This window comes from Buteo buteo, chromosome 12, assembly GCF_964188355.1.
Source record: "Buteo buteo chromosome 12, bButBut1.hap1.1, whole genome shotgun sequence".
Classification (NCBI taxonomy): Eukaryota; Metazoa; Chordata; class Aves; order Accipitriformes; family Accipitridae; genus Buteo; species Buteo buteo.
The window spans coordinates 25731108-25752449 of NC_134182.1; the positions used below are offsets into that span (position 1 = coordinate 25731108).

The following is a 21342-nucleotide window of genomic DNA, read 5'->3' on the forward strand; positions in this document are numbered from 1 at the left end:
TGAGCAACATCATTTTTTCATTTTTTTGACTTCCTGGACTTGTTGTTTAGTTCTCTTCTCCTTTCCCTTTCTCCACTGAAAAAATTAACATATCCCATTTATAGGTCTAGGAAGGTGATTGCCTCAGTGCTTGCATAGTCCTTTGGGTTTTGGCATAGCATCAGACATAAGCCCTCATCTGGCTCTTATTTTTTTTCTAGGCCTTACCCAAATCTGCCTGTTCTATAGCTCAGGTTTCCAGCTTGGTCCTATTATGGCCAAGGTGCCAACTGGCCACAAAACCGCACAACCACCTGGAGTACAAAGTAAATATTTTCTTGGTCATTCTAATTTCCCAGCATCTTGTCCGAGCTCCTGGTTTGCTCCCTAAGTTTCTCCCTAAGGTGCCTTAATTGCAATCATCCTCAAAAAAAGGTCACCCATCTCCATTCAACCTCCAGGACTCAATTTTTACCACCATGTCTCCAAGATCTTGTCCTTACAAGGCCATCTGCCTGGACTACCCACACTTTCTTCTTCAGGTTCAGCAATACCTATCAACCCTTTTCTGTCAGCTGCTTTCTAGATCTGAGTTTTCACAACTACCTTTAAATGGAAAATGAAGTCCTTTGAAGATACGTTGGTTGTTTCAAACACCTGTCCACATCCTAGTACATTAATTATGAGGCCTAATAGAGTTCTTTGGTTTTGTATCATATGTCTTAACTGTCAGAGTGGACTTATACATCTCAGGACAAGGATACTCAGTATGTTGCAATTCAATATCCACCAGAAAACAGTGTGCTTTTCTACTTGTTTTTTCTTACAGAACAAGCTGTAGAGGGCAAGAAATTTGCCTGGGTCTGCAGCATCAGGTGCCAGTGACAAAGCGTAAACAAAGGAATAGGCAGAACAAAAATGGTCTCTCTAATTTATTCAACTTTTCATCGTGTCTAATGTAAACAACATTAACTACAGTCTTTGGTGAGAAATATAGCCTGCTGAGGGAGTAGGAGGGAAAGAAATCAAATACAGCTGGGGGAAGAGGGATGCGGGGTTTACCAAGAGCTTGGTTATTCTTTCACATTTTGACCAATCTCAAATAGAGCTTTGAAGCACAAAGTTGCTCTGCTAAGCAACTAAGCAATTGAGAAGACCGAAATACATAAATGATGATGAAACTATCTTCTTTAAACTGTATTATTTTGAGATCTCCTTTCTGTGTCAAAATAGAAAATAAGTATTTACTACAGAAATACATGTGTCTGTTTTCACAGATGCACCCTAGTAATTTTAAACCCATTTTTCTATTTTTTTATTCAGTTTTCAGTCTATATATTTGATATAGGGTTTTGCTGCTTGGAAAAAAGAAGTATTTCTAGCCTGTGTCAGATTTTGTCAATAGAGATAACTTAAGCATTTTCACTGAATTCAGTGCTTTGCTGAATTGGGATCATGCCTTTGAAGGACCCTAACTACAGGGAAAATGCTGTATTTCTTTTCACTGGCAGGGCACAGGGAGATGAATGAAAGAGCTTTGAAGCACTCTCCGGCACAAAACAGAACTCACAAGTACAAGTGCTTATGAGGAGATAACACAGAGTTAAGGGGTTCATGACATACAAGCACCCATGGTTCAACACTCCCTAGAGAAGTGAAACAGAAGCTCTAACTGGTGCTCCTATCCCTTCATTCCAGTGGCAGACAGGAAACAAGAGTCTGCTGTCTTTGGTTGGCCACTGCTTTCTACAGATGTGACCAAATCCTCTGTTTTCTTTTGCTGTGTTTGGAGCTGCCTTGTGTACATGGTTCTTCCCTGGGATATTTGTGGACTATGAGGGCCTGGAGACTGCATTCTGTCTTGTCTACACCAGGAACTAAGGGTATCAGAAAACAACCAACTTCCTGTAAAGTGGACCACAGTATGAACTTAAGAGCACACTGGCAACTTGTTATAATGTCCACGTGTAAACTCTTAGCACAAGTCACATGTGAGGTAGCTTACTGTGAAAGAAAGCAATAAATGCTGACTTCTTTTCACTAGTCAAAATGGTGGTAGATTAAAAATGGTGAAAGTCACTTGAAATAAGCTATGTGGTGTTTTGCTGTGGAGTTAGAATTTGTTTGTGGCTAATAACTCTAGAATAGCTCTTGGTTACATCTCTCTTTAATTCATGGTCACTTGTGTGACCATGCCCTTTTTTGTAGAACTAATATGCTCTAATGATACTGTTGTTATTTTAGATTTCTAACTTTTCATTGGCATATTCTGTCTCTACAATACATTTTCCTGTAGTGTATGATAGAGATGTAGCTATACTAGAATTGCCCTGCCAGTAGGAAAAGTTTCTCTGTGCTAGGTCAGACAACTTTACTATCTAACTGAAAAAAAACCCTGGTAAAACACCTACCTACTATCCATCAAGTTGCAGGCTTTGTTACCTTTTTATTAAGAGCTTTCCTTAATCTACACAGTTAAACTTCAAAGCTAAAAAAAATGAGCTCATAGAAAGCACACACAGATAAAGTAAATACTCCTTGACACCATTTAAAGACTGAGAGGCATTACAGGTTGCTGGATTTGGGGCTAATGCAAGGTGATCTCTCTCTTACTTTCTTTTGACCTGTTTCTCCCAGAAAAGGATCCCAGAAAGGATTCTCATGCCAGTCACTAGCAGACCAGGAGATCCAAATAACCCTAGAGCTGCTGATTCAATGAGTGGTTATAGAAAAGAGCATTTCTCAAATATGAAGGATTGTAAGTGAATGTCCCCTGGGAAAGCTTGTTCTGTTTAAGAATGCACTAGCTGAAATTGTTTTTTCGCAGTTTTTCTTTGCACCCTCCATAAGTCCAAGATCATGGCAATCAAACTTCCATCCAGTGACTTCAATCTCCTTTAAATATTTCAGTGTGGTTGGTACCTGACTTAATTTGCAGACTGACAGTGATGCAGGCACCCAGTTTTGTTTGCTGCTGAAATCTACAGATATCAGCTTCTTGAGAGAGATCAGTGGCTGCATGAAGGAAAGCTGTTTTGCTTGCCTCACAATTCATTGCCAAGTCCAAATGCTGAAGGTTCTGCAGGTGTTCTTTCTCAAAAAAAATTGCCTGTGAACATATATTTATTTATGTATTTATTTTTGCTTCAAGCCCTAACGAAGAGAATGATTCCTATTCAGGATATTGAAGAATTGAGTCTTACTGAATTCAGTTGAACTTCTATGCTTAAAACAATACCACACTTAATAGAAAAGGATTTAAACATGTGTTTGCATATTACTTTTTTTCCTTGTTTAGAACCAAGAATGTAAAATATAGCAGCCACAGATCACAAATTTTTTTATATGTAGACTTTTCTTCCTTGTTAAAATATAACCTTGCAGTATGTTGCATACAACAGGATCCTTTTAACTACAGAGAGGTCATTAGTTTAAATGCGCTGATGGACTGCTGCTTATGACCACTCACACAAAAGCATTGCAAGATCAAGGTCATGAATATTCTCATTCATTTTGACATTTCATTTCTACTGTATCCTCAGAAGGGGTGAGTGATGTGAATCCATGTAGTTTTTTTATCTCCCCAATCTTCAGCTACCTACCTTGATAAAAGTTATACTAGCATTGGCCTTTTTTAACTCTACTATTGAAATACATTCTGTAACAGATGTTATGTTAGTGGACAATTTAATGTAAGAAGAGTCCAATTCTATTCCTGCCATGTTTATGAAGGAGATAATAAATCCATCAATCAGAAACAATTCCCTCTCAAGGAGCTTCTTCACCAGAATCTCCAGTTGTCTGCAGTCTTCCTTGCACTACTTATGCAGCGAAAAATGGTCCTCATTGAGCAGAAATGTGAGCGTTATTTGGCTCATCTAATGCTATATATATCATCTCTCTCTCTCTATCTCCTACTTAGACTTGATGCTATTTCACTTATTGCTGGGTTTCCTGAAATGGTTTTGAGTTTTGTCTAGTTTTTGTCCTTCATCCTTTGCTCATCCACAGTACCCTTCCTTACCTAGAATTCTAACCTCCATATCAGTGAGGCTCCATATCCTCAACCCAAGTTTCGTCAGCTGTGGCATTGTTTCCAGTAGTTTTAACAATTTTTTTAGGCAAACCTTTATATCATTCCCCCAGGGAAGCATCAGCACTTTCATCCTAGGCAGGACATTTAAGCCATCAACTAAATGAAAATAAGTGCAATTTTTTGTTGTTGTTATAAGAGCTCACTGTAAAATCACTTTAAAAAGTTAAACCAAATCACGTTTCAACAGTGAAGAAAATACTGGTAGGTTAAAGACTCCAAGACTGTTGCTTTGATAGCAAAGACAGAGCAGCCAATTGCATACAATATTCCTTACTTCTAAAAACTTCCCATTCGCTGAAAGGACATGGTTCAGGATACCAATTATATCCTACTTAAAAATAAAAGAGGAAAGAATTCTTGAATTTCTGTCTGGATAGGTCTTAGAATTGAAGCTTATTCAAAATTCAGATGATTTAGATAAAGAAAACTTCTGACTTACCAAGTCTGTGGATAACATCTTTTCCTTTCTTTTCTAATAATTTTCCGACAAAGCAAGTACATTCAGTTTTGGCAAATTAAAAAGATTCTGAGCTATGGGAGGAAAAAAGCTTGTTATGCATGTTTTCAGTGCAGCATAACTTGTCTTCTATTGCACCTTCCTTAGCTTTGTTTTTTAATGAACAGCAAGATAAGATTTTTAAAAACCTCCAGAGTTTTCTTGTTTTTCTGACACATCTCTGATGCAAACTGTGCTCTCTTTTTTTTTACTGTGTCTCTAGGAATTGATAAAATAAAGGACCTGGCCAGCTGTAAGAGGTGGAATAATGGTTCTGTATAACTTATATTCTGGTGGCTAAGTGAATCTTTAGTGGCAATGAGACAACTTTAAGTTGTCTTTGCAACACAGAAGCAGGGCAAAGCTGTCTGAACACATGGGAGATTCTTTAGCGGTTTAAGCCCTGGAGACTTCAAGCTCCTGCTTCACAAAGCTGTCAAGTTTTTCTTGTTATGATATAAAAATGTATATTTTACAGAATCAGAGAACTGTGGAAGAGTGGGACTAGATGGGAACTTAGAGTCTAAACATCTGTAATGGGGAAGAATACTGATAAGACTAAACCATTCATGATACATATTTATCTATCTTGCTCTTTGAAAATTTCCATATTCTCCCTAGGCCCAATTTTACCTTCCTGGATTTAAAAAGTTTCTGTCAATACCCAATCTAAATATTCTCTGTGCAAATTTAGCTACCTTCTTCTCCCAGTGGACAAAAAGAATGGTTGATTCTCATCTCTTTGTAGCAATGTTTAAAGAGCATAAAAAATTTATCATATCTTTTTCAGTCTTCTCTCTCAACCAAAACAAAACTAAACCATTCCTCCTAAGTCACATTTTCTTAACCTCTAGCTGTTCTTGGTGCTCTCTCTCAATTTCTCCATACCTTTTTAAATTATGATACTGAGGTTGGGCACAGATTTCTTGCTCAGGATTCACCAGCAGATGTTTTTTGCAATAGCATAATATTTCCAGTCTTCCACAGAAGAGCTCTGATTCTTTCCTGCTACACAGGTAAATCTCCATTTTATATTCATGAAATTCATGTCTCATTCCCTGCTACAGCCCTTTACATCCGTCTATACTGAATCCCCTATCGTTGTTTTTGGACCACCTCTTAAATGCATCCAATTTTATTTATGGTTTTGTATTCCAACAGGGCTTGTAAGCCTTCCAAGCTCAGTATCATCTGAAATTTTATATGCGTATCCTCCATTCTGTCATTTAAGCCATCAGTTAAAATATTGTTTAGAACAAGGAAGAATTTGATTGTATGAAAATGTGCTCTCACTTAGTGAAACATTTGTGATAACTCTTTGAAAGTAATTTTTCAACCAGTTGTGCACCCATTTTATTTGTATATATTTCATTAGCTTCTTTTTAAGGATGTTGTATAGGATAGGTTAAAAACCTCGTTTGAGTTTTGATAGATCCAGACTTATTTTTCACAATCTTATTACCCTGTTCCCTGGAAAGGTTTGATGTGATTTGTTCACACTACCTTTTATCTCTATAATTTAAGTGCTTACAAAATGTGTGATAATCTGTCTCAGAATTTTTCTTGGTATCAGAGGGAGGTTGGCTTCTCTATGATTTCCTCCTTTCAAGGAAAAGATACTGGATTTTCCACTTTCCTGCCTCCACAAATGTTCAGTGACAGTTGTCTATAGTTCAATGATTCTTTCAGCTTGTTCCTTACATACTTAATTGTGAATTTCCCTAGGTTCTGCTAACCTGAGTTCATGTGTTTTAGTTAAATAATTTTATTTATCCTTATTTGTACTACTGTGACCTTGTTAAATGATTTGAGTAGGTACCTGATCAGAACTAATATTTTTGGTAATGATTGAAACAAAAACAACTTTGAAAACTAGTTTTGCTTTCATCATCCATTATTTGCTTTCCTATTTTGTTTGTTTACAGAGCTATGCAATAGTTTATCTTTCTCTTTTATATAACCTTTATACTTAGGATTTATATAAAAGCTTTATATAAAACTTTCCTTACTGCATTTTACATCTCTGCTAACTGAAACTTAATGTGAACCTAGATGTTTCTGATTTTATCCTTATATGCTTTTTTCTTCTGTTATAGAATTATGTTTTGATTTTCAAAACATGTGTATTCAGTTTGTAAAGTTACTATTACTATTCTTACCTAGAATTTCCACAGCATTGCTGGAGATACAGCAGTTGACTAGTTGGATTTCTTCCAGTTCACTTAGTTCACCAGAGACTAATCTTACAATGTAGGTTATGCCATCCCCAATAGCTGTCAAGTGATTCATGTATAATAAGCGTAGCTTTCTCAAATTTCTGCTACCTTCAGCTATGAATGGAATGGAAAAAAAACCCAACAACCCAGGTCACATTGTTAGGTAAACTGTTTTGATATGTTTATAATGTCTTGATCACAGCAAAGGGCTAGGCAGAATTAGATGTTTACTCTCTGGCATACAACTATCTATATTTTGATGCCATGAAATATATGACAGGTTTTGTTTGAAAAAAAATTATAAACACAGCCTCCTGTTCAGCTACTGTATCGTGTAATCAATATAAACTGCCGCTCAGCCCACAGAAAGTAACTCATAGAGGATCAAATGTGATCTTCCTGTGGAACAAATCCAGGAAAAGCATTTTTTTACCATGCCATCAAAGAGAGGATGGGTAGACATATGAATTGCTGTCTTCATTTCAGTTACTGGGTTGTGTGGCCCTAGCAAACATTATTCAAGCTTTTCAACCTTGGTATCCAGTGGCTGACCTTGCAGAAAGTCAGCAATAGGTCAGGGAAGGGAACTGTATCATCTTTGCAACCTCCTGACTTGTGGTTCATGCAGATTAGCCAGTCCTGGGATCAGTATGTTAGATCTGTTTGACTACAGCATGCATTACTGACTGAAAGGAGCACTGCAATACTTTGTGGTGATCAGGATACAGAACACATCAAGACTTCAACACAAATATATAAGAAATTACTTCTCTAAATTAGATGATAGGATTTTCATGTCCTAATAGTGTACAAACTTCAGACCAACTTGTTAAAACATTCACATTCTCAGCACTATATACTTGATTATGGTGTAAAATAGGAGAGAGGAAATTACCTAATTTTTTTGCATCACCTTCATCCATACTTATGTGAACTACAAGCCCTTCAGCATTCACAAGTTTCTTTATTCCATCAATAAGTCCACCTGCTGAAAAAAACCCCCACCATAGATGTATAGAGCATTTTAATTTAATACAGGAACAAATTCATTTGTGAAACAGATACACCTCACTGATATCAGGTTCTTGTGAAAAGTAAATAATAGCTTTGTGTGAAAATACGAACATCTAAAAGGGATAACCTAGGGAGAATATGACAGAGGTCTACAAAATAATGAGTGCAAGGAAAAGGTTGGGTAGAGACTGACTGTTTGGATTTTTTCTTCCAGTACAAGAACAAGAGGCCACCAATTGAAACTAGTCCAAAACAAACATTAAGGACATAGTCCTTCACACCCTTTGCCAAAGGATGATGCAGATGCAGGAAGTTTACATGGGCTCAAAGCAAAGGCAGACAAGTACTAGCAGGACCCTTTCGGGAGGTCACTGAATAAACAGATCATAAACACAGGCAGCTGGTCTGAGCTTAAAACAGAGGCTGTGAGATTATTGAGAAGAAATTATTATAGATTCTTGCATTGTTCTTGCTCTTCCTTAGACATCCACTTACAAGTGCTGTTGGAGACAATGAACCAAGGTAGATGGACCCTTCCTCTGAATCAGTATGGCTATTGTTATTATATTCTTATGCTCTTCTTCCTAACAATCTTGGCATATGTGGGCACACAGGAAAGAGCATTAATTAATATGTAGTTCCAGAATAATCTTGAGGTCATATGTCATCGAATGATCGAAAAAAACAGGTTAGGACTTCTGAGGTCATCTAGTTCGATTTCCTGCTCAAAGCAGGGCTGATTTTAAAGTTAGATGAGGTTGCTCAGGGCCTTGTCCAGATGAGTTTTGAAAATCTCCAAGGATAGTGATTAAATGATGTCCAGATCCCTGTTGCAATGTTTGATCACCTTCATGGTAAAAAACTTTTTATGTCCAATTGCAACTTCCCTTGTTACAAACTTGACATTGTTGACTCTTGCCCTTTACTTGTGCAGCTCTGAAAGTTTCCATCTTTTCTACAACACCCTTAAGGTAATGGAAGACTGCAATTAGTTTCCCCATTGGCCTTTTCTTCTCCAGGCAAACCATGCCCAGTTCTCTTAGCTTCTCCTTGTGTATCAGGTTATCAGGTTTTCCAGTTCCCTAGCCATGTTAGTGGCCCTCCGTTGGATTCTAACCAAATTCTTAGTATCTCTTTTATACTGAGCAGCCTGAAAATGCACATCATATTCCAGATTTGGCCTCAAGAGTGCAGAATAGAAGGGAATAACCACTTCCTAGGGTACACTGGTACTGCCCACAATGTGCTTAGTCTTTATCACTGCAAGAGTGCTTTGCTGACTCATGATCACCTATCTCTGAGATTTGGTATCATCAGTGCTTGTGTACATTTCTCAAGACAAGATACATTCATAGATAGCTTTAATGAGGAAAAGCTCAGAGCACAGTCCAGCAGCAGATGCACCCATCCTCCATTAGTGCCCTGCTCTAACAATAACATTGAAGTATCCTGGATGTATGTGATTCACAGCATAAGGAAATACATGTCCCTCATCCTAATTGAAGAATCCTTCACCTCAGATATGTCTGGAGCATACTACACTATAATTACTACACTCTTCTTTATAATGCCATTGCAATTTTCAGAGAAAACAACTATTCAAGCTAGAAGCATTTAATTAATTATGGGAATGACTTATCAAAAGATACTGCAGATTTTTCATTACATTAGGTATTAACATCAGAACTAGACTTCTTTCAAAAAAATGCTTACCCAGATATTATGACAGAGATGTAGGAAGCAATGAGGGAAAATTTCTGTCCAATGTTACAGGTCTAGATTAGGCTACAACACTCTCATCTGGTTGCCAAAACCATATGCATCTGTTGTGAAAACTAGTTAAAGTGATGGTGTGCTGTATCCCATGGCACTTACAAAATTCAGCTAGTGTATAGACATTATCTCATTTACTGTGTATTATTTGCACCAGAATTGTTACATTTTTTCTCCCACCTAGTATTTTATTGAAAAACAGATTTTTTAATATATTGTGTACCAAGAACCAAGAATATAATGAAATGGCAATTTATAGGAATTCAGAGGCCAGACCTGACCTACACAACTAAATAACATAAGTAAATTTATGTAACTGAGTTGACTGCAGTTACTTTCACCAAGAATATAGAATTGCATTCTAGGAATATAACATTTGTCAAACTGATCAAAACCAGGCATCTTCCATATACGAGGCAGCCATGAGCCCCTTTGTTTTACCTTCTCATCCATATTTATCTGAAAGATCTCATTTACTGTACCTTCCAGATTTTCATTTTGCAGATCTCTTTTATATAAGGTTTTCAGCTTTGTCATTGTTGTGATCTGTTGCTGATCTTCCACAGTAAGAGGTGTGGACTCCACGGTAAGATCTTGTAAGTTTTCACAGGTTTCAAGGACTTCTTTCAATGTTACTGTGATACCAGCATGATTGCTGATGTGCAGCTTGAGGCTTGCAGCAGAGCAACATATTTTGCCCAGATATTTAATATCACATTTCTTTAACTTGTTGAAATCTTGCAGTGTAATTTCTAAACATCTGAGACTCTGGTTCTAGTTGAAGAATAAGGAGACAGACTTCTCAGGAATGTAAGTGTTAAGTGAATTAATTGGAAGATCTTCCACATTTTCATCATCTATTTCCTTACTTGTTGAGTAATTTCCAAAAAAGTGTAACTTAATGAGTTCTAGTATACTAAGACAATTTGGTAAGTATCTAAAAAAATCAGAGAAATAAGTTGGGATATTTTGAGTATTAATGTAAATACTTTTATCACAAAAAAACCCTCTTCAAAATCTCTGCTCAAGGCTGATTTTGAAGAACTTTCATAAAAGAAACTAATGACACACTCCGCAAAAATATCCTTGTCAATTCCTCTTAAATCTTCCTTTTCTGTTATATTTTCTGATTTTTTGTGTATTCTCTTTCCAAAGCCAGATTATTTAATGAAAACAGTTCAGAATTATCTCTATGCTGATCAATTCTCTTCAGTAAATCCAAAATTATTCTAGTGTGTATTGGTTTTATGTGGCAAGGTTTTGGTAGCGGGGGGGGTTACAGGGGTGGCTTCTGTAAGAAGCTGCTGGAAGCTTCCCCTGTGTTCGAGAGAGAGCGAGCCCATACCAGTCGGCTCTGAGACGGACCCGCCGCCGGCCAAGGCCGAGCCAATCAGTGATAGTGGTAACGCCTCTGTGATAACATTTTTAAGAAGGAAAAAAAGTTGGGAGAGTGAGAAACAGCCGCTGGAGAGAGGAGTGAGAACATGTAAGAGAAACAAGCCTGCGGACACCAAGGTCAGTGAAGAAGGAGGGGGAGGAGATGCTCCAGGCGCCGGAGCGAAGATTCCCCTGCAGCCCGTGGTGAAGACCCTGGTGAGGCAGGCTGTCCCCCTGCAGTCCAGGGAGGTCCACGGTGGAGCAGATATCCACCTGCAGCCCGTGGAGGATCCCACGCCGGAGCAGGTGGGTTCCCGAAGGAGGCTGTGACCCCGTGGGAACCCTGCGCTGGAGCAGGTTCCTGGCAGGACCTGCGGATCTGCGGAGAGAGGAGCCCGTGGAGCAGGTTTTCTGGCAGGACTTGTGACCCCGTGGGGGACCCGCGCTGGAGCAGTGTGCTCCTGAAGGACTGCACACCGTGGAAAGGACCCATGCTGGAGCAGTTCGTGAAGAACTGCAGCCCGTGGGAATGGCCCACGTTGGAGAAGTTCGTGAAGGACTGACCCCGTGGGTGGGACCCCACGCTGGAGCGGGGGAAGAGTGTGATCAGCCCTCACCCTGAGGAGGTGAAGCGGCAGAAAATAACGTGTGATGACCGTAAACCCCATCCCTGTCCCCCTTGTGCCGCTGGGGGGGCTTGGTGGAGAAATCCGGGAGTGAAGTTGTGCCCGGGAAGAAGGGAGGGGTGGTGGGAAGGTGTTCTGAGATTTCGTTTTATTCTCTCATTACCTTACTCTGGCTGATCTGTAATAAATTGAGCTAATTTTCCCTAAGCTGAGTCTGTTTTGCCCGTGACGGTAATTAGTGAATGATCTCTCCTGTCCTTATCTCGACCCGCAAGTTTTTGTTATATTTTACTCTCCCCTGTCCAGCTGAGGATGGGGGAGTGATAGAACGGCTCTGGTGGGCACCTGGCGTTTAGCCAGGGTCAACCCATCACAGTCTTTTTGGTGGAGAATGCGGGCAGTGTGAGGAATTTGAGATAAGGATAGTAACTGAGAGAGGTAACGGGCAAAACATGGACTGAACGCAGCTAGAGAGTTAAGAGCTGCTTGATAAGTGGGGAATTTTTATTGTTGTAATTGTGGTGAAGGGACGAGGGGTGGATTGTGTGTAAATTGTCCACTTTTTGTTGGTATTGTGATGATATTATTTTGATTTTGGTGTGGGGAATTCTTTTTGTTGATGTGAGTGAAGATTTTGTGTGATGAATGTAGATTTTAATGATAATTCTTAAAAATGTGATACACAGAGGCGAGGGGTGGAATGTATTGGTTTTATGTGGCAAGGTTTTGGTAGCGGGGGGGGTTACAGGGGTGGCTTCTGTAAGAAGCTGCTGGAAGCTTCCCCTGTGTTCGAGAGAGAGCGAGCCCATACCAGTCGGCTCTGAGACGGACCCGCCGCCGGCCAAGGCCGAGCCAATCAGTGATAGTGGTAACGCCTCTGTGATAACATTTTTAAGAAGGAAAAAAAGTTGGGAGAGTGAGAAACAGCCGCTGGAGAGAGGAGTGAGAACATGTAAGAGAAACAAGCCTGCGGACACCAAGGTCAGTGAAGAAGGAGGGGGAGGAGATGCTCCAGGCGCCGGAGCGAAGATTCCCCTGCAGCCCGTGGTGAAGACCCTGGTGAGGCAGGCTGTCCCCCTGCAGTCCAGGGAGGTCCACGGTGGAGCAGATATCCACCTGCAGCCCGTGGAGGATCCCACGCCGGAGCAGGTGGGTTCCCGAAGGAGGCTGTGACCCCGTGGGAACCCTGCGCTGGAGCAGGTTCCTGGCAGGACCTGCGGATCTGCGGAGAGAGGAGCCCGTGGAGCAGGTTTTCTGGCAGGACTTGTGACCCCGTGGGGGACCCGCGCTGGAGCAGTGTGCTCCTGAAGGACTGCACACCGTGGAAAGGACCCATGCTGGAGCAGTTCGTGAAGAACTGCAGCCCGTGGGAATGGCCCACGTTGGAGAAGTTCGTGAAGGACTGACCCCGTGGGTGGGACCCCACGCTGGAGCGGGGGAAGAGTGTGATCAGCCCTCACCCTGAGGAGGTGAAGCGGCAGAAAATAACGTGTGATGACCGTAAACCCCATCCCTGTCCCCCTTGTGCCGCTGGGGGGGCTTGGTGGAGAAATCCGGGAGTGAAGTTGTGCCCGGGAAGAAGGGAGGGGTGGTGGGAAGGTGTTCTGAGATTTCGTTTTATTCTCTCATTACCTTACTCTGGCTGATCTGTAATAAATTGAGCTAATTTTCCCTAAGCTGAGTCTGTTTTGCCCGTGACGGTAATTAGTGAATGATCTCTCCTGTCCTTATCTCGACCCGCAAGTTTTTGTTATATTTTACTCTCCCCTGTCCAGCTGAGGATGGGGGAGTGATAGAACGGCTCTGGTGGGCACCTGGCGTTTAGCCAGGGTCAACCCATCACATAGTGGCATCTAGAGAGGATCCACAAGTGTAGACGATCAATTGAAATAATTATTAGTAATATCTGAAATAATATTAATTTTCTGTAGATAGCTATACCTTTTCTTCACCTCTGCTTCTTGGCAGGATATTAATAGTTTGCAAAGGTTTCTGCCTGCAGTGTATTCCTGAAATGATTTGTGAAAGAATCTATATGTTGGCTTTAGTCTTTGAGCTGTGTATTTATTTAGAAGACCTGAAGCTAGCAGGACATTTTCTTTTATGTCAGCTAAATCCTCAGACTGAAAATCAAATCTTTGATCAAATATTCCATCTAAAGCTAAGTCTCCACAATGATTTATGCTCAGCATCATATGATTTTCTGTTACTTCTTTTGTTTTGTACCTGTTTTTCTCCACCATCAAGTCATACAAAGCAGAGAAAAGTAGAGTCTGGGTGCTTGGATGAAAATTACTTTCACCCATTTGGATGGCACAAGCAATGATGACAGAGTAGAGTCTTCATAAGGCTCTTCTTGTAAGTGGACTCTTTAAGCTGGTTTAACAGACCATGAGCCAGTTTGTCAAGACATTGTTAATGAGCTTCTTGCAACTCTCCTCTGATAGATCTCCTATTACAGCAATCAGTGACCCAAACTGCCTGATTTTATTAATAGATCCAGTCCTGGTAGCAATAATAACCACATTCCTGAATCTGTGGTTTTCTTTAATCATTGCTTCTATCTCTGGACAGTTTGGGGGTTTGAATTCATCATACCTGTCTAACAGTAAAAGAACCTTTTGTCTTTGTACTAGTAGCATTTTCATGAAACCTTGTTTGCAGATGAGGTGGTGTTCAAAATGAAGCTGATCACAGACAGTGATATATTCCACGTCTTGTGCTAGTCAGGCTGATAAAGAAAACAAATTGGAAGATTTTCAAAGTGGAGCAATTTTCAGAAGCCCAGAGTACAGCAATTCTTTTCAGATGAGTTGTTTTTCCTTTGCCAGCTTCTCCTTCTATAATGCAGGGATTTTTCAGTTCCTCCACAAGGCCGTTAAACATCAGCTGCCCTTTCCTGCTATTATGTATATTTTTTTTCCACAGCAAGACATTAGTATAGGCAGTTCCAAAATAAAAAATTATGCCACTGTCACTACCCAGAGGATGTATTTTTGAAAAGCTGAAGATAGATACACATACTTTAAAACCGGAATCAAATAATTTAATTTATCTTGTTCCACTTGCCTGGTAGTACCTAAGGCAAACAGATCATGTAACAGTGAATTAAATAGTCAATGAGTTTGTCAATTAAAATTTCAGTACTTTTGGAAGAACCGCCTGAATGTACTTGCTAAATTAATGAAATGGCGATAAGCAAGAGGCATGAGATGTATTTATTGTCCACGGTCTAGGCAAGACAATTGATAAGGGCTGTAGTTAATCCTTGGGCAGAAGATTCATACAGTCTGCAGACACCACTCTGGCTCCACTTAATTCCTTATTTGAGGGCCTTTTGGACTTACCCTATTCGTGCATTGGATTCCAAAAATGTAAGCTTGCATACAGGCATATGAAAGTTTATATGTGCAAATGCATGATGAAAGTATGAGTTTTTTATGTAATAAGGTTTTAATATGGAAATACAGCATTTATAGATATATGAAAGGTATTTGAGTATTGAAAGAGATAGATTTGTAAATCAGTAACAGTTTTTGACAGTTGGACTGAATGAACTTTTAATCTAGTTCTTTTTTTAAACTATGTCTTTTGCATTTTTGTTACTTTTTGTTAGTCTAAGAGTTGCTTTCATAGAGTTTGGAGGTGAGCTTAACTGAACCTTCCATCCTAGACGCAATAAAATGTAGTAACATCTAGAAAGTCTGAAGCTTACAAAAAAACAGCTTCTAAAGGGAGTCCTGGAAGGTTTGTATGCACTACTTTTTAAAGTGCATAGATGGAGACTAAGGGACAGGGCTGAGTCAGACATGTATTTCAAGATCAGACTTTTGAAGCAGGTGGAGTAAAGAAGCACAGTCCCACAGACTGAAGGAAATCAGGGAAACCTATTTTAGGGAAATGTTTCGGTAATAAATGTCATGCCTCTCTGGGAGTGCCGAAAGATTAGCCTAGGTGTATGCCTTACATTTATACAATAAGAAAGTCCTTTAACAACATAATGAACTTGCAGCCTGTGCACAAGTAGTTTCAGCTTCCAGGGAAGAGGTTTATGTTTGAAAAATTCATTACATATCCCCATTAGATTTTATATTAATTTTGTCCATAGAACTGATATAATTCAGTGTTCAGCTCACCCACAACTCTCTTACAATAAACAAGTGATGGGATGTGTTTAACTGTATGAACTTCAACTATCTGATCACACGTGATTTTCAGCTTTTCAGAATTTTTCACTGGATTTGGGTTTCCCCTCTTTGTGTCTTAACAGTTGTAAAATTTCTTAGTGTTCACTCTCTTATTCTCTCAGATGAAACAATTTAGACCATAAAGATCAAATTAGAGTTTACTTAACTACAGAATTATAAGACTATTGTAAAAATGAGTGCATTGCAAGTTTTTCATGTTTTTTTCTATAATAATTTAACCCCTGATTAGAAGACAAAAATATAAGCAGTAATACTTACAATATCCTTGCAGGCTTGTGTTTCCCAAGTGACTTAACCAAAATATTGCAGGCTTCTGAACCTTTATTCAGAATCATGTGAATCATCATTCTTGAGTCTTCTTGTTCAAACTTTTCACAGGCAATGGCATTCACTTCTTCACAAGATATGACATTGCAGGCCAAAAGGTCATCTGCTATCTGCTCGACAGTGATTATTACCATTCTTTGAATGAGATGCACTCTGTTGCTTTCTATAATTTCACTGAGAAGAGAGAATTCAATTTCTTAGAGTAAGTCTAGCTCAAACAGTAGCTGAAACGTAATCTGTCCTTCAGTATTCAGCGCACACTTTTGTGGTGCACTGAGTGGCTAATACCTATACAGGTACAAATAGTATTCGGCAAATGGTGATATCTTCATAAGAATGTAGAAAAGTTTATAAAAGTTTCTGTGAATGGTTAGGAGGTTTCTGGTAAAAAAAGATGCAGTATGGAATGTATCAGTATGGGTACGAAAGTCACACAGTATGTCTGAGATGTTGGTTGGCATCACAGAAACATATTAAAAGTTTCAATGGAAATTGCTTTTGAAAGTTTTATTATTTACTGACATATCTAAATATGGGTTCATATTTCTGGATCTGCATTTGAAAATCTTTGCACGTTCATGCAGGTCATGACAAATATAATTTGATTCTTCAAACAAAACCTGTATGAAGTACTTAAATCACTCATTTTAAGATTAAAAAAGTCAAACAAGTTACATTTAATGCCCAAGCTCATAGGCAGTCCTGAACACATCCCACAATGAAAACATCCCCAAACAGGCTTCTGTACTCTATGTGGTTGGGATGGCTAAGAATCAGTGTCAGGGCATGCAAGCACTCCTAACCAGAAGGAATATATATATGATATTTATCTGTGTGTAGCTTGGAGAAATGCACGGATTCTCAGCTCCCAAGCTAGCCAAGAAGTGCCTGTATCTGGCCAAAATTATTTTTGAATAGCCAGCTTAAGGTAGGTAACAGCATTGTGTAGGCAGTAAGGAGATAAAAGAAAGATATAATAGGAATGAGGAGGGCTCTGGCCTGATGTTGGAAAATTGGAGTCATTAGGGACAGCCCCATTTCAGTTGGGCAGCTCTGTTCTCTTTCCTTCCACAAAATCCAGGAGAGATTTGAGATATAATAGTAATAACTAGGATAGTCATGGGAATGTCTTTTGTGGGAAGATGGGTATATGCCACAAGCATTTCTCCAGAAAGACCTGAATTTTGAGAATTTTACATTTTTTGCAAATTTGTAATTTCATTGTGTGGAATTTTAAAATAAATGTTTGGGGCATTGATTTACATGCACATGTCAAAATAAAACTGGATTATCATTCCACTAAGTTTTTTAGACCTTGAATATTACAGTAAATAAGACTTTTTCAGGGATAATTTTATAAAACTTAAGCTTCTGTATAATTGTGGGGGAAAGGGAGAAGATGGTCTTTACAAGTCTGAAATTATCTGCAATATTTTGGAATATACTGTAGAAATTACTGTAAGATAGCTAAAACGAGTAATACCCAGTTCAGAAATATATTTCGTCAGAAAAAAATTATTAAGCCAAAATTTTCTACTTGTAACATGGTAAAATAGGCATTTTTTTAATAAAAATTGTCCGTAAAGGCTACCTTTAAAAACATTTTAGAGCAAGACTTTTTACAATGTTAATAAATAGCCATATTATATAACTAGAACATAAATATAGCAATTCTAATGTATTGGTTTTTGAGAAGATATTTTCTTTTTAAGGTTATTTCATTTTTTAGTTACTATTTACATCTAACGTTAAATACAAAGAAACTGTAGTTTATAAATCGTACTTGTTCAGACTGAAAGTTTAAGTGCTTGAACTGTGGAACAGTGAATCTAATATCCAGAAGGAAAAACAAAACAAATCAAAAGATTGAATACTCCAGATATTACTCTCATTTCACTAGACAGAAAAAAAATTACCTTTTGTGAAATGCTGATATGAAATTAGTCAGGTGTAATAATAGTCTCTCTAGGTGAATTGACTACAATCTTATACATGTATTTGATAACTTGAAAGCATGTTTCAAATCAATAAGCAGGAAATATTGATTTAAGCAAGTTATTTTAATCTTCTGTGCGTTAATTCCTAAGAAACAGATCATTCTCATAGACCAGCATAATCATTAAAATATAACCTTTAAAGTAAATTTGGTCACTATTTTTTACAACCAGAAAGATACAGTTCATTTTTCACATTGTTTCAGTTCATGTTTCACATAGTTTCATAGTGTAATATATATATGCAGATTCTTATTTTTTACATTTTTTATCATTAAGGATAGTGAATGAGCCATATGTTACTTATTTATTTGTTTTTACTTTGAATGATACCAAGATACATTTGGATGGAAATGGCAATTAAGGTAATAGGGTATAAACCCAACATTTAAATTCATGTATTCATTACATAAAACTAAATAAAGGTACCTTAAATGAAATAACTTACTTTTAATGGATACAACTGAGAAAATAAAGTACATTTGTGATAATATGTAGTAGGTCAAATTAAAGGTCCATCTAGCTCAGTATCCCGTCTCCAGCAGTGCCTTCTGTAAGTTGTTACACTCCTTGGGATCTTTTCCATTTCCATTATATTCTTTTTAAGATAGAATGCTAGAGCAGACCATGGTATTAAGATATCATATGGCTTTATGGATGGACACAGTGCCACAATAATGTTCTCTCTTTGATTCTCCATTTTCTGACAGTTCCTTCCATTTGCTTTTACTGAGCATTAAGTCAATATTTTCATGGAGCTATCAGTTTTAACCCCCAGCTCTCATTTGTAAAAGTTAATCACCATCCTCATGTAAGGAAACCCACAATTTTTAAGAGTAACTTAACAATATACAGAATTAAATGTTTGCTTAGACAAGCTTTTTTTAAAAGCCTTAAAATACTGAAATATCAAGTGTAGAAGCACAGCTTATTAACATTAACCCTCTCTAAGCCAAAACTTAAATATTCTAAAGCTTCTAGAATCTACAGTAGTCTCCAGTATTGCCAGCTTTACTTAGTAATAATCTCATAGTCTGTAGCACACTAAATAGTATTTTAATAGTTAATAGTAATTAATAATAACTGCTAGTATACTAGATTACTACTTAGTCATAACTTCTGGAAAACTATACTGGCTTCACAGTGCTGAAAGACTAATTTGAACTTGCTCCTGTAAAAAGTATCACCTTAAATATTACAACTTTTCTAATAGTTTTGCTAAGCAAATGCATACAGGCTTTTCTTTTTTGTTTAAAGAAATAGTTGTAAATTCCCCACTGCGAAAGGCATATAAGGTTACTTAAGAGAAAACAATTTATAGCAAAATGAAGTTAAAACCTCTCTAAACTTTCTTCTTTAAAAATATTCAAGAAGGTAGTGGTAAGAAAGAAAGCCATTAACCCACTTCAGAGTGCTCTTAAATTAAAAAGACTCAGTAAGCAGTAAAGTGTCATAGTGCTTGTCAAAATCTCATGCCATATTATCTGTAGGTTCCTCTCCTCCTTGTACAATTATTTAATATCTTTTTTGCTTAAAGAGTATGTTGTGCAATACCTTTCTGTTGCCAGAAGCATATGGAACGTTTCTTGATGTAAAGCAAGTTCCAGTTCATAACTATTTGAAATTTTATGATACAGCAGTTATCAAAACTCTAGCCTTCAGCCCAGGGTTAATAGTCAAGTTAGCAAATATTTCTACTACCAGTAGAAATGAGTGTATCTACAGTGCATTTACTTCCTTCACTCTTTAATGGTTTCACTGAAAGATAGTAACTTTAATTCATGAGTGAGATGTTCACTGCGGGACTCTGTGATATCTAGACTAAACCATGGAGTCTTGCTGTTCCAGGAAGCAAGGGCTCAGTGCTTTCCTCACTAATTAGAGCAGCACTGACTCAAGCAACTAGCTATAGTGAGGCAGGCCCAAAGAGGGGTCTAACAACCCTAGATGCAAATGCAAAATCCATTTCAAAGTGGATGATTTATACTATCAGCATAAAGATTAGCCTAATCTGATATTACTCTGAGACATTAGGAATAAAACTCCCCAGCAACTCTGCTACTTCCCCTGTCACAGCAGTTGACTCCAGGCTTCCTCCAAGAAATCAAAAGATGACTCTTAACATCAATGATTCTGACTTCCTTTTCACAGTAAATATTACAAAATGTTCCATTAAATTCACATACTGCATGATTTTTGTATTTCTAGAATTAAAATTAGACAGGAGCCCTTCCTAAGATAACCATTTGCAGATAGATTGGATTTGTGGCTATCCAACAAGGCAGTTGTATGCAGCACAGCTTTCTACAGCCTTTTAAAATACTTCCTTTCCCTTTTTCTTTTCCCTGACTACTATATAGTAAGTCAGAGCGCAAGCAAATTGTCCCACTGGTGGTAGCAGTGAAGTCAGCACTTGCAAACAGTTAAGATACAAAGAAGGGTTGTTATGTGCAAAGAGCTACAAGACAACCTAAACTTCAGCAGACCAACTGGAGCAATTTATGATTGCTCACATTTTTACATGTAGTCTGGGCCTTAATCAGTGAAGGTTATTTCTAAAGTGCACAGAAGGGGAAAATGCATAAAATGCTGAGAAATCTAGTAGCAGCATCTGGATGAAACAGGTTACTCAAATGGTTTTGAACACTTTTTTTCAGAATCCCACCCTGAACGGAAATCCTGGGCAAGGTCTGATCTGGCAAAAGCAGTGCTAGAGTGCCCTCCGCTGGCACAGCCCAGGCAGGGCACAAGGGGTTGCTCACTTTGCAGAGTCTGAAGGGGAAGGGAAGGGGGCTGAAAGGAGGGGGAGGACAGCCAATATCTTAATATTTGAGCAAATGCTGAGAAAAATCCAGAGTGCCTAGATCAGGTGTGTTTCTCGATCCTTCACTGTTCTTGTATGACAAGGCATCAGGAGGAGCAACTCTTGAAAATATACTCACTGTTCTTAATTTAGGTAAGCATGGGCAGAATGTCTTTCCTGTCTCCTTCAGCATCTATTCTATGTGAAATTCCATTTGGTTCTCAGCTGGTAAAAAAGTCCCTAGGAAAAGAAATAATTAAAACAAGTTTCCTTCTATTATCAAAATCATGTTTAAAAAGAAGATAATGAATGTCTTTATAAACAGTCTGTTGAAAGCAGAGAAATAGAATGACTTACTTGCTCATGTTCATACAGAGATCATAGTCAGTCAGAATCATAGACAATGAGAAAATATGGAAAATATTTCCAAATA

General features: G+C 38.3%; 1 protein-coding gene across 1 annotated transcript; it reads right to left on the reverse strand.

Annotated features, from left to right (window-relative positions):
* Positions 1–2771: 2771 nt before the first annotated feature.
* Positions 2772–21274, reverse strand: NLRC4 (NLR family CARD domain containing 4). Its single transcript, XM_075042175.1, is given in 20 exon segments — positions 2772–2801; positions 2803–3013; positions 3015–3083; positions 4000–4171; positions 4515–4550; positions 4553–4606; positions 6731–6901; positions 7683–7772; positions 10057–10579; positions 10582–10712; positions 10715–10803; positions 13421–13460; positions 13463–13908; positions 13910–13976; positions 13979–14280; positions 14282–14570; positions 14573–14685; positions 16056–16286; positions 19661–19720; positions 21267–21274. Coding segments are annotated over 20 exon segments (3132 nt in total).
* Between the last annotated feature and the right edge of the window lie 68 nt (positions 21275–21342).